Here is a 15869-nt window from a genome sequence, read left to right on the forward strand (position 1 = left end):
AAAAACATATTCCACTTGTAAATCTGCAGATTCAAACTTAGTTGGCTGAGAGCTGAAGGCTATTATATGCTTAATGATCTCATGCCTGCACTTTATTTCAGGTTTGAGGACGTTTACATATTATAGTTCCACGTCACAGTTTTTTTTATTGTGACGGCTGAACGGGGGAAAGGGCAAATCAACAATTTTGTAAACTTTCCCTTCCTGTCAGATTTTGTGTGAAACAACCAATCGTCAGAACTTTTTCTTTCTAGGTTATCGTATCGACTGTAGCGTCATTTATTTATAATTCACAAAATGCTTGAGTTTAGGGGGTGCGTTCTACCTCGTTTAGATTTTAGTTGTCCTCCTTGCCCCCGACGCTCAACGCAATGCTCTGTACATTTTCCGATACATTCTCGGGTATACGATAAGAGTTTCATTCTCAACCTGCTGAGTTGAACAGTAATGAATGTATCACTGGACACTTTGCACAACTCAGAATGGTCAGAGTACTTTGTAGGCCCCTGCTGTACATTCCTTATCGATACGCATTTGCCAAGTTGTGCCTTTCTTTAGCAAACCATGTCAAAACTGCTTTAAAGTTGGTCTCTGCAATTCAAGTGATGTTGAGCCTGTTTACAATGTAAATTGTTTTTTTGTTCTTCAAATGTTTCCTACACCTAAATATTTTCTGATTTTTGAAAAATAAAATCAGGGTGACTTTTTCAATATTTTCCCTGTCATTATTTCGCTGCTGACGTTACTGTTGCCAAACTGATTTGAGCTGAGAACAAAGGATGAAATGCATCTCCAACTGAGAACGTAGCCTAGCCACTGAAATGTAGCCTAGCCCCACGCTAACTTCTACACCAGCACAGGCAAGTTTTCATGTACGTTAACCCTAATTTACATCAATTCACCTTGAGATGACTCTTAAGTATTATTTGCTGTTGTCACGACTGACCAGTAGCCATTAATCCCTTCCGTTTTGCATCCTCCATGAATGACGATTTGCATCCACAACTGACGCATGCTTTCTCATCCTGTCCACATTCCATTTCAGGTCAACTATAAAGTGGTCTTTTACAATGTTGACATGATACAATGCTACTTGCATGTCATTACGGTACACTAAAATGAGTAGTAGGTGTACAGTGAGTAATCACAGATCCCCTGAACTACAATATGTCTGCTCGACTATAAAAACAACCATAGTCACAGTGTTCACTTTTTGTTGTGTATCAGACTTCGATTTGTTTCTGTCTTGGACAACACAACACACTTGTCCGGTCACAAAATAAAGAGACCTGGACACAAAGACTTTTTATATAGGTTTTATATATAAAATTGAAGCATGGCTCAGGATAGAAACCCTGAAATGTTAAATGCAACTGCTTTCATGATAACAAAGACTGTCCCTCTTCTACATTACACACTGAAGACAAAGTTGTGCCATGCATTATACAAATAGTACATTTTTGCTACAATAGCATACACTCGCTCATCTCTTTCCATTTCCTTCGATACGCTTGTACACCTGTTTTAGAAGCTTGTGTTAAGATGTTCCTTTGGCCCCCCCAACAATGATTTAGATCCAAAGTACATATGTTTGTACAAGTCCAACCTGAGCAGATCTAATCAGCCACAAAAGACATGTCTTTGATTTAAGCAAATGTTTCATAATCCATTATATGCTGTTGATTATATGTCTTTGTAATGTGGAATAACTTGTAACTGTAGTTAAATAAATGTAGTGCAATATACAAATGTAGATGGTGTAGAAGTATAAAGTGGAAGAAAATGTTGGCTAAATGTAATGCAAATACTCAATTACCTAAAAACTGTAGTACTTTAGCCTATACTTAGTTGCTTACCACTGGTTTCCCCCAAAACAGCAACATATAAAGGCATGTTGATAAGTATTTCGGATGGTAGGGAATAATGTGAGGTAAACTATACTATAATTTGATGATAGCCTAATTTTATTAATAAACGTTGGCTTCAAAATACCAAAATATTATATTATCAAACGGGCCATGCTGAGGTAAGTGTGCGTGCGCCCATCCGCCAGCTGAACCGTCCTGTGTGAGTGACAGCTGGGAAGCCTCCGCCCAGAACAGCGACAGCACAGGCGTGCTGCCCACAGCCTCCACCCGCTACCAGGAGCTGCAGGAATGACCGACAATATCCCTCTACAGCCCGTGAGGCGGCCGAAAAGGCAAGACAGTAAACACAGAAATGGGTAAGGGGGCTAAACGGCACAGAAAACAGTAAGAGGAAACCAGTTGGTTAACGTGTTTTGTCCGTCGGCTTCCGCTGATATCAGAGTAGCCGTTAAATTGTTTACAAGAGCGCGTCGACATTGTCTCTATAACTAGCTTAGCAGTGGCGGAGGGGGAGCAGTCAGGGCAACAATAAACAGCGTCTAACAGACGAATACACGTTACTTTAAACATTATGTGGCAATTCACAGTAGCTTTATAGCAGCTAATGTTAGCAGTAGCGTCCAGGAGACATCCTTGTTCCGGGGTGCAGTCAGAGCAAGTGCATTTTGACGCCCATGTCAATATTGGCTCGGCAGAGCCGGTGCTTGCCTGTCAAATAGCTGGAGAAGCACGCTTGTCATGTAGGCCCTGCCATGACGATGGAATGTGTATATTAAATGTATCAATGTATGCTTTTTGTAGGTTGTTTATTTTGACCAGCACATAAAAGGGTCGGGCCTCATAAATGATGATGGATCACAGAAGACGTGCAGGGCAGAGGGTTGATGGAGAAATGCGGCCAATAGTCTGGTCAGGCTGTCGCGATGACGTCACTTCCTGTAATAATCACAGAATTTAAAGACAAAAGATTTAAAGAAAATGCAGCTATGTGTACATTATTTTCTGTAGTTTGCAGTATAATTTATAGTCAAGCCTGATTCACCTGTTCATCGTAATACACTCAATTGCCAGTCTAGGTAAAGATAATCCGGTCTAATATAATAAATCCTACCCTTATGAAGGTTAATGTTCAGTTTACACCAATGATGGTATCGTAGACAAAATAAGAAGCAGGGTATGCTAAATATGAGAAACGCATCTCTTTGTGATAAAAGTTTCAACAAAAACAGAACGTTATAACCTTCATGGAGGTAGGATTTATTACAGGATTGTCGTATTGAATTCATTTATTAGTTTATTAGACATTGTGACTTGTCATAGTAGGAAAAGCACAGGTGTTACAAATTAGGCTCACGATGTTCCATTCTCTTCAACTGTCGCAGTGAGTCAGCATGCACAACCCTGAAACTGAAGCAGCTCAATGCAATTCAGCCATCATTAACCTTATTATTCACAGCTGTGTCTTTTCCTGCTGCTTCACGTCCAATGTGTAATCCAATTGCAATTGTATTGACTGACGTAGCAATTGAATATGATTCGCGATATCAGAGGGAAGTATAATTTTTACATCATACAAAAATATCTTAAAATGTATATAGTATGATTTTTGTGGCAATGTTTTTCTTAAGTCTGTTGAATGTGATGTGAAGGCCAGGACAACTCTGCACCACAACCATATATCATTAAAATGGTATTTTCACACATTTCCTGAAACAAATGTTGTGCATCCTGCTATTTGAGAATTGCAGTCGGCCATATTGTGCTTAGCTAAATCTTTGATAATTGTGCCGCCCTGCGTAGGATGCACTTTAGCTTCGCTGTCTCTGTGAGAGACTTCCGAGGTCCAAACAGAGCGAGACGTGATTATTTTACGAGATTACTTTACAGTGACAGAGCCCATTGTTGTCAGTGTTATTCTCCAACATGCACAAGAAGTGATCTTTAAATACAGCAACAAGAATATCTCTTCATATTTAACTGCAGTAGAAAAGTTGTCGGGCCTTTTTAAAATAAGTCATCCGTCATGAAACTATTAGGAAGTTTATTTACTTGGAAAGTAGTTCAGTTATTCATCACGAGGTCGCTGGGCTCCTAGTTTATTGATTTGGAATGCTTTGTTTAGGTAGAGCGATGGGAGTGGCCACCCTATTCCAAATGTTAATATTTATCTTTGAAAGTATAATCTCTCCAGACTCCATGATCATTGACCTTAAGCAACACATTAACGAAGAGCTGTGGCATGATCATGGACCTTAAGCAACACATTAACAAAGAGCTGTGGCAGGAAATCTGTAAAAAATACAACATGCTGTCGTCATACTACATCTTCTTAACCCTTCGCCACCTCTTCCTCTCAGGTGCTGCCCGTGGTCGAGATGCTGCGGCATGGGCGACTTCCGTCCCCGCACCGTGTGGCTCGGCCACCCAGAAAAGAGGGAGCAGAGGTACCCGAGGAACGTCATCAACAACCAGAAGTACAACTTCTTCACCTTCCTGCCTGCGGTTAGTGTCAGTCAAAGGTCATCCCCCCCCCTCCCTTTAACCCCCAAAAACCACCTCTCTCAGCCTGGCTCTGATTCGCTGTCGCTTGTCGGACACATTTTCCCATTAAGACGATCATAGTGTGAGGGATCTAGTCCTCTTGTATCACCCACTTTACTAGCAACAGTGAGTGGCCATTGTCCTGTTTGACCAATTTGAAATGGCCGTGGATCAGAGGATGACCATAGGGCTGATCTGGCGGTTATTTTCCAGGTTAATTGATTATTAATGTAGTCTATAAATTGTCAGGAAAACAATGAAAGATGCTCAGTAGAACCTCTCGGAGCTCAAGGTGGTGTCTATAAATCACACCAGGAAATTCTCCCATTTAAGAGTCTGCGACCAGCAGATTTGTCATGTTGGCCTGCAAAGCGACTTATCAAAATACCAATCGACTACATATATGACTATATGACTTATGCCAGAGGGAATAGTTTGTCATAGGAATGTACCAGCCTGATATGTTGGTGAGGCTTCACTTCACATGCCGACAGTAGAATGAGGTCATCAGTAATTCATAAATGGTGGAATGTCTCATGTTGAAATGAAGATATTTTAACGATGACAAGAGAAGCGTGACGTGTCATAGTTTGACTAACAGTCAGCATCATGGTCTCACAGCACCAAACCACGTTGATATTCTCAGAAGACTACGGAAGGGACAGATGTGGCAGCAGTTACTGACCTCTGTGTTTCCCGGCCTGATTTACATGTGCATTTGTTTTTCAGAGATTAGTTGTCTTAAGATCTTATGACTTTTTTTTTGTTGTGTATGAAGTCAGACATTGAAAGTAGCTCACATTTGCTTGGAGAGCCGAAGACAAGAGCAGAGCCTTTTTGCATTGCAAATTGTGATGCTTTTTATTTACTTTGGTTCATGTCAAGAAGTTCTTCTCATTAGAACATATTGTAGTCTGTATGTTTCTATTTGTACACGGGTTCACGTTCTCTGCTTTCCACTCGGCAACAAATGATGTGCAGTATAGCAAGACGCACGTTTTCCCCTGCTCGTGATCTTGCACACTGGTGGTAATGAAATGGGGCAAAGTTGAAAGCATGAGTGTTTATTTAAAGAATGACTAGCGGAGGAAAGCTACTAAATATGTTTGGATATTGTTTCATATCTTTCATTTTGTTTATAAGGCCAATATTGTAATGTTATGTTCTTGTTCTGTCAACAGAATTAGATTCTCTAAGAGGGCAGCTTTAAATAAAGGAAACTGTTGTTAAAATGTTCCCTCAAAACATTAAAAAAAAAAAAATAATTTTCTGTTTGTATATGTTGAGATGACCTTTCTTCTCCAGGCCACTAAAAAATTCCTATAATAAGTTAAATGGAGATCAATGGTGTCCAATACATTTTCTATCAAAATCAGTCATGGCCTCTCTGTACATGTCGGATACGCACAATAATAATAATAATAATATTTCACTCTGTGCTCTTTTGTTTTGTGTTCACAGGTGCTGTTCAATCAGTTCAAGTACTTCTTCAACTTGTATTTCTTGCTGTTGGCCTGCTCTCAGTTCATCAAGGAGCTCCGGTTAGGACCGCTCTACACCTACTGGGTCCCTCTGGTATGTAGCATTTCACTGACCGTTCATTATTCTTGGTGAATCATCTTCATTTTCCAGACTTCATAAGTGCTCAGTGCATCTTTGTAATGTCTTTTTTTTTTTTTTGATGGAAATGTTCTGGTGTTTCCCACAAAGACAGTTGCCACGGCACTCGCTTGTATAAAGTTGGTTTGTTGTTCTCTACTTTCAAGAAATAACTTTTTTTAAATTTTGACCTTTCACTCTCCAGGGTCTCGTTTTGGCCATTACCATCATGAGAGAGGCAGTTGAAGAAATAAGATGCTACGTTCGAGACAACGAGATGAACTCTCAGATTTACAGCAAGCTTTCAACAAGAGGTAAGGATCGGAGGCTTTGACAAACAACACTGCTTATGTTTTGCATGTGTAGATTCTTAGCATCAGCGTCTATTAACTGTAGGAGGTTGGTGCTATTAAAACTTATTGGGGCTAGGGGAAATGGAGGGTAATTCAAAGCAGAGATGTAAAAGTGTACATAAGAGGCCGTGGTATAAAGTGCTACCAGCAATAAAAAGCAGGAGACCTCTTGTCGTTTCCATCACTTCTCCCCTTTGATGTGGCAGCTTGTTTCACCCATAAACACAACGACTGGTTGCCTCCATGATAGCCCCCGTGCATATCTTGTGTTTTATAGAAACGTTAGGGTGTCACAACTTAATGTGTTTTCTAACAAAGAAAGACATTGATTGAAGTCGTTTTGTTGAATAATCTATTAATCGTTTCGTCCATAAATTGTCCAAAACAACGAGTGGAAATGGGTCGTTTTAATTTCCTACTGTTTAAGGAGATTTAAGCAAATCACTTTTTTTTTTTTTTTTTTTTTTATTCGACCAACAGCTCAAAAAGGAAAAATATTCAGTGAACTGTCATACGGGGGCTACACAATTACGAAATCATACAGTCATACTTTTTATATTTTTTTTCAATATTGAGATCATGATTAAATATATAAAAATATGTATATTGTAGTTTCACATTTAAATAGAGTACTGCTTTTACTTCCATGTTGTGCAAATGTGCAAATCTTAGCATCAAAATGAGACTGCTCCTTATTCACAGCGCATCTCTGCGAAGCAAGATAGAAACTGTACCAAAACCTTTTACCCAAAATGAAATCAACAGAGCACTGCTTTCATTTTCATGAGATGTTACATTCCTGCTAATTAACAAATAGTCAAAATAAGACTTCAACTGAATTCAGTGCTTTTTAGTTTTGCCTATAAAAGATACAGTAGGCGCTTGGATTGATATGCAGCTGAGTTTTCTATTGGCAGAGCATGTATTTTAAACACCAGTATCGCAGTCAATCATGTTAATTTAATCGTAGGAAACCCAAATCGTGATTGAGATAAATATTCGATTAATTTTGTAGCCCTGTGTCATAGCTGACATAGAAAAGCACCAAAATCTTCATGTTTAAGAAGCTGGAACAAATGAATGTTTTGGTATTTTTTTCTCAAAAAATGAAACGTGATGAATCGGATTATTAAAATAGTTTTAGGCTAGTCTCCTATTAATCAACTAATCAGTTAAACAAATGAATTGTTGCAGCTCTGATCACATGAAACAAACGTACACGAGCTCTTCATATAAAAACTCTTTCTTATATTCATGAAAGCTTCATCTTTTATTTTCGATAAAGTATGTGTTGCCACATCTTGTCTCTTAATGGTGCTACATGCTGCTGTGTAAGAGCACTAATGTGAAGTCCCTTGAAGCCGACTGCAGAGCAATATTAATGTGCTTTAATGTCTTACATATGCAAAGCCCAGAGGTCAGGACACAGGTCAAGGGTCAGCGATCTCTTCCAAACAATTTTGCCCGTTCGTTCCAAAAGGAATGAGAGAAAAGGCTCAACTCCCCCAGCATTCTTTCAAATCTGCAAGGAAAACTACATTCCCAAATTCACCGAGGTGACTGGTGAGGCATGCAGAGCAGCAGTTCATTCAAAGACGGCTTTAATGTGTGTTTAGAGCACATTTCATTAAAAATAACTTTGTGCGTTTCCAGATCTAGATGGTATTAGAATGGTCAGATTTGAACTACATAGCATAATATGGAATCCATCAAACAATACACAAAGTTACTGAACTCTCAATTAACTTTAGACTTTGTTCTGTGTGTTTCAGGCACAGTGAAGGTGAAAAGCAGCGGTATACAAGTTGGAGATCTTCTAATCGTGGAAAAGGTTTGTCGAAGATTGTTTCATCCACATCTGGGCATAGTTTTGCTTTTCAGGACTGTCGAGTTACCATTTATATGACAGAGAATAATGAGGGGGCTGTTAATCTTCCCTGCTCCGCTGGTGACTGAGGTGAAAGGAGTCGGTAAAGATTTTATAATCTTGTGATCAATGCTGAGCCTCAGCCTGTCAAACTCGATGCATGCACAGCACACGTGAACCCAATATGCCTTCAATTAGAGCTCACACACAAATTCAATTAACTACTGTTTATTGATAAAATCGTTTTCATCTTGAAATCCCAATGATGTTTTTTAGTTGTTTAAAATATCTAAGTTAGTTTGAGTTTTCAGGCGTGGACACAGTGGATCCTCTGAGGTCTTCGTACATGAAACGTGAGAAGTGGGTCCTGTCTTCAGTTTCCAACTAAGGGCTTCCCTCTGAATCACTCATTTGAAAGCAGCTGAAGGAAAGGTCACACATGTTGTCCTACTAGTTCCACTAATATGACTGAGGGATTCAGAGTTATGTGATTTACTATTGAGAAACTCCTCAGCGGTGGTGAAACCAGTAGCGGACAAAAAGAAAGCTTTAGAATTTCTAAATTAACCTGCATAATACATCTTTGTAATACGATCGACTACTTAGCAATAATCCATACACGGTTCACTGTTTTTGGGAAGCTGTCCAGATGAATTGAATGGAGAATTTGTCTAATGTGGTGGAGGGACCAGGTCAGGCAGAGTGTAAAACCCTGGTCAGGGTCCTGTTCAGGCCACGGCGAGATGATTTGCTGCAGGGCTTATTCTTTTGACTGACTGGCTGTTGGTAATGTGGCACATGAAAAGCCAAAAGTCTTCCTTTCCTACAGTTAAAGAGCAGAGGAGGGAGCAGGAAAAGTGCAGGCTCAGGAAGCGATGCTAAAGTGATGTTTTTCTTTCTGCCTTTCTTTGTAGAACCAGCGTGTTCCTGCTGACATGATCTTTTTAAGGACCTCTGAAAGAAATGGTAAACATCTGCTGGTCATTCATCCAGATCTCCACAACAGGCTGGCTGGCTGGCTGGGGAAATGACTTGTTTAAAAAGGCGCTGAGGTGCAGGGATTAGCCCTGAGCCAGGACAGGAAGTCCTTCAATGTCTAAATTGTAATTAGGTCCAGTACTAAACTATCACTCAAAGCGCGCTGTGGTGGAGAGCTACTGCTCCATGTAATGGTGAGATAAGCATTGTAGACAAAACATTGTTCTCTCTTCAACTTTGATGACTCATTTTGTCTTTCAAATGAGCGGATCATGAAAAGGTAAATCAAGGACACGGCAAAATCAAATGCAAAGAGAAAACAGGAGACGTGAGTTAAGGATGCCTCATCTGAATAATCAAATACGGATTAAGACAAGATGCTAACACAAACTTGGCAAAATGCATTTCACCGTTTTATTTGCACATATACAAAATCCACACTAGTCCATTCAAAGCACATCAAAAATCACATCACATGGATGAGATGTTTTTATTTTCTACTTCCAGAAACCCAAATGTGACTCTGTCACATTTGTCTGAAGCTAGTTGCACCGTGTTGTCGTTGCGTCCTACTGTTGAGACAGAAAAAGCTTTGTTTTACTGGAAATAGTGCGTGCTTATCTCTCTTCCATGTGGAGGCCATTAGGTCAATTATGAAGAGCCTATAGGCCAGGATTTGTAGTTTTGGGCAGGATGACGCATGAGCCAGTGGGGGGGGGGGGGCTTTGTTTGGTGGATGCCTTCACTTCTATCCCAACAGTAATATGCAGCTTAGTCCCATTCACAGAAGTTGCTGCAATTCATTTGTGACTCCATGTTAAATTGTCATCAACTTGGAAACGTAGAGTATAACGTGAATTAGAACAAATTAAATCAGAAAGCAGCGATGGGGACAGTAGCCTTCAGTATCTATTGAAATCTAAGTGTTTTGATTTGTTCAAGCAATTTTGAGATCCTGGAGTACCCCCTTTAACTAAAAGCCTCCTGTTGCCCCCTAGGGGTCAGTTTGTTTCCATCTGGCTTCATTGGCAGCTCTTGTCCCCCCCCCCCCCCAGGCTCCTGTTTCCTGCGTACTGACCAGCTGGATGGAGAGACGGACTGGAAACTACGCCTCCCAGTGGCCTGCACGCAGAGACTGCCAACTGCTGCCGTGAGTCATGAGATAAAGATGGGAGGTAGTCGGGAGAAAATTGTACGTTTGTAACACTGTGTTTATGCTGTCGCTGTGCCTTGTAAGAAGTGATGAATACAGGTAAGAGCACATGCTGACTTTGGTCTCAAGAGAAGTAGGTCATTAGGACAGAGTAGTCATTTGACCAGAGTACAGGGTGGCCGGGACATCAGAGAAGGACTAAAAGGTCAAAGGTTGCCCTCAGGCCCATGTCTTTTTCTCTTGTAGTTCTTCCGTGTTAGACCAGTTTTAGGTTTTTTTTTAAGGCAAATACTCACGCAGATATTTTTAGATTTCAAGTTGTCAATAAGTTGTAACAATGTTCAGTATGATACAGTTGAATTAAATAATATATAGATAGTGATATTTTATTTATTCAGTGATTTATTTTTTTTCAACCTAAATTTTACGGCATTGCTGTTATTTGATTTGCAGTCCATTGGTAAGCGGATATATTGGTCCAGAGTCTAAACGAGTCCATTGACAGAAAATGTATTTACTATTAACTATTTTGAAAATCTATTATTTATTTTTAAGTTTTTAGGTCAAAGTGCCCAAAAGAAATCACTGATTCCGACTTTATTCTACTGATTCAAATGTGAACATTTTCAGTTTTTCTTAATCCTGAATATCTGTAAATTCAGATGAAACCAGACAATAGTAATTGTGGCTCTGTGAAATTGTGAAAGGCATCTTTATATATTTTCTGACATTTTATACACCAATTGTATTGAGAAACTAAGATAATAATCAGCAGATTAATCAATAATAAAAAGGATTGTTAGTTGCAGCCCAGGGTCCAACTCAACCTTAAAGTGCTGTTTCTGTCCTCTCCTGCTCCCTGAGCTCTTGGTGACAGCATGTGCCTCAGGACACACTGGTTTGTAAAAATAAAATAACCGTCATATTTGTCAAGCAGGTATAACAAAGATTCATGTTTTGAAGGTGTCAAACTGTCTACTGTCTAATTATAGGATATGTATGCAAACACTGCATAAACTGTGTAGGATTAAATGGATCTGGTCTCCATGTAAGTGATGTATTATTGGAGGTAGTTACATAATGTTTCATAAGCATGTAAGGCAAAGCTTTGCTTGTTCTTGTCTTCTTCTCAACCGGCTGTCAATATTCAATCACTTCTTCCCTGTCAGTGATCCAAAACCATGTTTTTGATGTCCCACAGGACCTTCTACAAATCAGATCATATGTGTACGCAGAAGAACCAAACATTGATATCCATAACTTTATTGGAACTTTCACCAGGGTGAGTGCTTACATTACTGTTCTGTTGAGCCCTAAGCCCCTTTATGTTCATCTGACGGCAATGTAACGTGTCCTTCTTATGTCTGAATACGCGTCTGAGTCATTTTTACATAAGTCACGACTGTGATAAAGAAGATTAAGCCTTGTACCAGCATACGAGCCATTGATTAAGGCTTAAATGGCAAAATACGTTTTAAAATCCATCAGTGATGCATCTTGCGTGAGAACAAACCAAAACATATAACAGAGAGATGGAGCAGTAATGTTTACAAAACTTATTTTTTACAAACAGCAATTATTTGACCAGTTTCTGTCTCCCCTCATCATTGTGAATATTTGTCGTCTTAATTGTTCCAGGAGGACGGAGACCCCCCAGTCAACGAGAGTCTCAGCATTGAGAACACCCTGTGGGCCAGCTCGGTTGTTGCCTCTGGTAAATAAGTGACTGGTTGTGCAGCTAATACCCAGGATGTAACCCGGACCATCTTTTGCTCCGGCACAAAGAGGCATTGCTATATTCACAACTGTTGATCTGTTGACTTGTCTGACCAAACACAGAAGAAATAAAGAGGAAGTTATTTTTAGATAGCTCTGGGGCAGCTACCCATAATGGTAAAGAACCTTAACCCACGCGGACATATGTTATCCATTAAGCAATTGGAAATCAGCATCCTGTATTCCAAATGTCATTGATCATTTGAAGAAGTCTATTCTTGTCAAGATTATGAGTCTGGGAAACATCTCCTTGACATACTGTGTGTTTTATGTTGTTCCTTTTACTATATTGACCTGAGGCAGTTTTTTTTAGGTCTTTTTCTTTCTCATTCCAGGGACGGTGGTGGGGGTTGTGATTTACACAGGCAAGGAGCTGCGCAGTGTCATGAACACCTCCAACCCGAGACACAAGGTACAGTAGTGTGAACCCGAGCCTTTAGTTTGCATGAAGATGGAGGAGTCTTAGAAAGTCATCCTTAATTGATTAATTGTGCAATTCCTTCAACTTTTTTTTGATTGACTTAGACCTACATATTGCGCACACACACACACTATTTGTTTTCACATTCATTTGACTGATCATTTCTGCCTCTGTTGCTCATGATAGGTGGGTTTGTTTGACTTGGAAGTGAACTGTTTGACTAAGATCCTGTTTGGGGCTCTTGTGGTGGTGTCACTGGTCATGGTGGCCCTCCAGCACTTTACCGGCCGTTGGTACCTCCAGATCTTGCGCTTCCTGCTGCTCTTCTCTAACATCGTGCCGATCAGGTGCGACTTGAGCCTCTCTACTTCAAAGACGTCTGCAGCGTTGCTTTGTATTCACACGTTAGGAGTTAAATCATGTGCTGTGTTTTTATTTGATGCAGTTTGCGTGTCAATCTGGATATGGGAAAGATGGTTTTCAGTTGGATGATTAAGAAAGACTCCAAGATCCCTGGGACGATGGTGAGGTCGAGCACCATACCTGAACAGCTTGGACGCATCTCCTACCTGCTGACTGACAAAACAGGTCAGACTAAAGGAAATGGTGGTGAAAAGCAACGTACTTTATATTAAAATAGCCTTGGTTGTGGCTAAAAAAAAATCCCAAAGGCCAGTGTGTGGAGTACTAAAATGAGGAGTTATAGTGCTGTGGATTTGCCAAGGAAGTATCCAGTAGGACAGAGTTAAGTCGTTTCCTTCCCTTGGGGGGTTTTGCTCTGCGGTGGGGTTTATGCTCCCGGAGTCCTGCTACTTATTGGACCATTAAATCATAAAAAAAAAGCCCCAAAGTCTCTCATCCATACACACCTTCAGAGCACAACACCTCCACCGCTGCACTTCCTCAGGCAGAGGTGTTGCGTGTCAAATTTATAGCCCTCATGCCCAATAAACTGATCAGCCCTTTTACCCCATCCAGAGCGCAATAAGGTGGGGTCTGCAGTTCAGGCCAATGTACGTCCAAGACCCCCGAGGTCTTTTTGATATACTAGTGGAAAATGCTTTTAAAGTGAGTGTGAGGATACAGAGGCTATGTGTAGTAAGGGAAGGCTGCTGGCTTCCTTACAATCACCATATGTGACATGCATCTCTTTTTAAGTAACTGATCACTGTTACATTAAATCCAAACCCATGAAAGATGTGGAAATACTTTTACAGATGTTGTCAAATGACATTCATTTAGAAGTCAATCATTATGCAGAATTATCACATGTTGCACAAGATGCTGAAACTCTTTCAGTTGTAATTCTTTTTTAAAGGATTTCCACTATTTGTCTGTAATTTAATCTTTACCAGGAACTCTTACTCAAAATGAAATGGTGTTCCGGCGCCTCCATCTTGGAACTGTGGCCTATGGGATGGACTCAATGGATGAAGTACAGAGCCTTGTGTTCAGCGCCTACACGCAGGTAAAAAGAATAAAAACAAACATGGACGAGTCTTTGCAGGGCTCTGGGTCTGTCAAAGAGAAGCAGTGACTGAAATTCACTCACGGCATTTAGGAAACAAAATAATTAAATTCCTAATTCTTGGGAAAGGGCAGAACCAACAGGCACGAGCATTGTTTTAAGAAACGTATCAGTTTGTGATTATTGTTTGGTTGAATGCTTCCTGACCTCAGATGGCACTCTTTGTCCCCCTTGACACCAGAGGTTAGTGAAGCAGGAAACCGGATTAGCCCACAAGCAAAGCAATGACCGGACTTCTTAAATGACGCTACCATTAACCCCGGGAGTGCACAGGCTTCTAAAAATAGCAAGGCCACAACGCATAAGCAAATTGTTCATATTTACTTTACACATCTGGTCATGTTTACGGGCCACTATCACGGCAATCATTAAGACTGCCATTAGTGAAGCAGCTTGTTTCTACGATCAAAACCTCCTCCAGTTAGTTATTATTGTAGAATGAGCTTTATGAATGTGTGTCGTCTTTGTTTGTTGTATAGGATTTTACATGTTCATACGTACAGATTATTAATTATGCTGGCTACAATAGCTGCCCCCTTGACCACAATGAAAGAAAGGTTCTAACTCTCTTGAGATTCCCGTCTGCCATTGTTTTCATCTCAGTACCTTCTGTTATTGTCTTCAGCCCGCCCATGACCTCCCAGCCTCCAGGGCTCCAGCAGCCACTAAGGTCCGCAAGACCATCATCAGTAAAGTTCACGAGGCTGTGAAGGCCATCGCGCTGGTGCACAACGTGACCCCCGTATACGAGGCCAACGGTGTGACGGACCAGGCCGAGGCTGAACAGCACTACGAAGACACATGCAGAGTCTACCAGGCTTCCAGCCCGGATGAGGTACGACAGAACCCTCTGCATGTTCCTCCACTTTTAGTGACACTCGGGGAAACCCACAGGGCTGATGTGAAAAATGTATGGTACCAATTATCTTTATTTATATACTGGTAGAACTTTTCCTACAAGAAATGCAGCTCAAAGTGCTTCACAAAACTAAAAAACTAAAAGAAAATCAAGCAATTTAAAATATTAAAATATTTTTTAAATGTACTTTCAAAAAGGTGTGTGTGTGTGTGTGTATATATGTGTATATATATATATATATATATATATATATATATATATATATATATATATATATATATATATATATATATATATATATATATATATATATATATATATATTACATACACACACTCTTACACTTGTAGACTTGCACGTTTCCCACATTTATTATACAAACAGCTGCAGTATATCCATCCCATGATATACGTAAATACCTACATGCTGATATACGTCATATTGACATGTTGGGAGATGTACACTTAATCTACTTAAACACCATGTTCTCAAGGACAAACACGGAAGGCCTGACAAGAGAACAGACTTCCGATCTCAAGATGGAGAGTTCTTGGCGTATATCAGTAAAGGTCATGATCTCGAGTGTCTTCCCTGCTTTCGTTCATGAAGGGGAACAGTCACAAGTCAAAAGGCATTCTACATTCATGTCCTTGATCTGTATGAATTCTTTGAACATCAGGAAGAGGGCTGTGGAATTCGACTTCGATCCATTTCCTGCGGTGTAAATACGGATTTCCTTAATGTGCTCCCCAGCCCATTGCACTTATCCCCTTTTGAATTTCCTCTTTGATAGCATATTGTAATAGAGCCACGTACATCTGTTGTGATTTATGTTGTGGGAAGGAAATTGAGCCGTTTTTATTGTTTTGGGGTCAAACTGGATAAAAATTGTAAACGTGTTTTTTTTTTTTTTTTTTTTTTTTTTT

At 40.1% G+C, this 15869-nt stretch overlaps 1 protein-coding gene across 2 annotated transcripts in view; it reads left to right on the forward strand.

The window, feature by feature from the left end:
- Positions 1-2063: 2063 nt before the first annotated feature.
- atp9a (ATPase phospholipid transporting 9A) overlaps positions 2064-15869 on the forward strand; it is a 28064-nt gene continuing 14258 nt past the window's right edge. Inside the window, exons 1-14 of one of the 2 annotated variants that reach the window (XM_076098301.1) lie at positions 2064-2200; positions 4226-4370; positions 5871-5984; positions 6214-6322; positions 8134-8192; positions 9143-9194; positions 10262-10356; positions 11561-11641; positions 11998-12073; positions 12471-12547; positions 12743-12903; positions 13002-13144; positions 13912-14024; positions 14710-14919. In XM_076098301.1, the coding sequence (XP_075954416.1) occupies positions 2157-2200; positions 4226-4370; positions 5871-5984; positions 6214-6322; positions 8134-8192; positions 9143-9194; positions 10262-10356; positions 11561-11641; positions 11998-12073; positions 12471-12547; positions 12743-12903; positions 13002-13144; positions 13912-14024; positions 14710-14919 (1479 nt within the window). In that variant the 5' untranslated portion in view covers positions 2064-2156. Of the gene's footprint in view, positions 2225-4225; positions 4371-5870; positions 5985-6213; positions 6323-8133; positions 8193-9142; positions 9195-10261; positions 10357-11560; positions 11642-11997; positions 12074-12470; positions 12548-12742; positions 12904-13001; positions 13145-13911; positions 14025-14709; positions 14920-15869 lie in introns of both variants that reach the window. The other variant, XM_076098292.1, reaches the window with a different exon arrangement.

The sequence above is a fragment of the Anarhichas minor genome, unplaced genomic scaffold, assembly GCF_050575085.1.
Source record: "Anarhichas minor isolate MPS153535 unplaced genomic scaffold, ASM5057508v1 ptg000003l, whole genome shotgun sequence".
Classification (NCBI taxonomy): domain Eukaryota; kingdom Metazoa; phylum Chordata; class Actinopteri; order Perciformes; family Anarhichadidae; genus Anarhichas; species Anarhichas minor.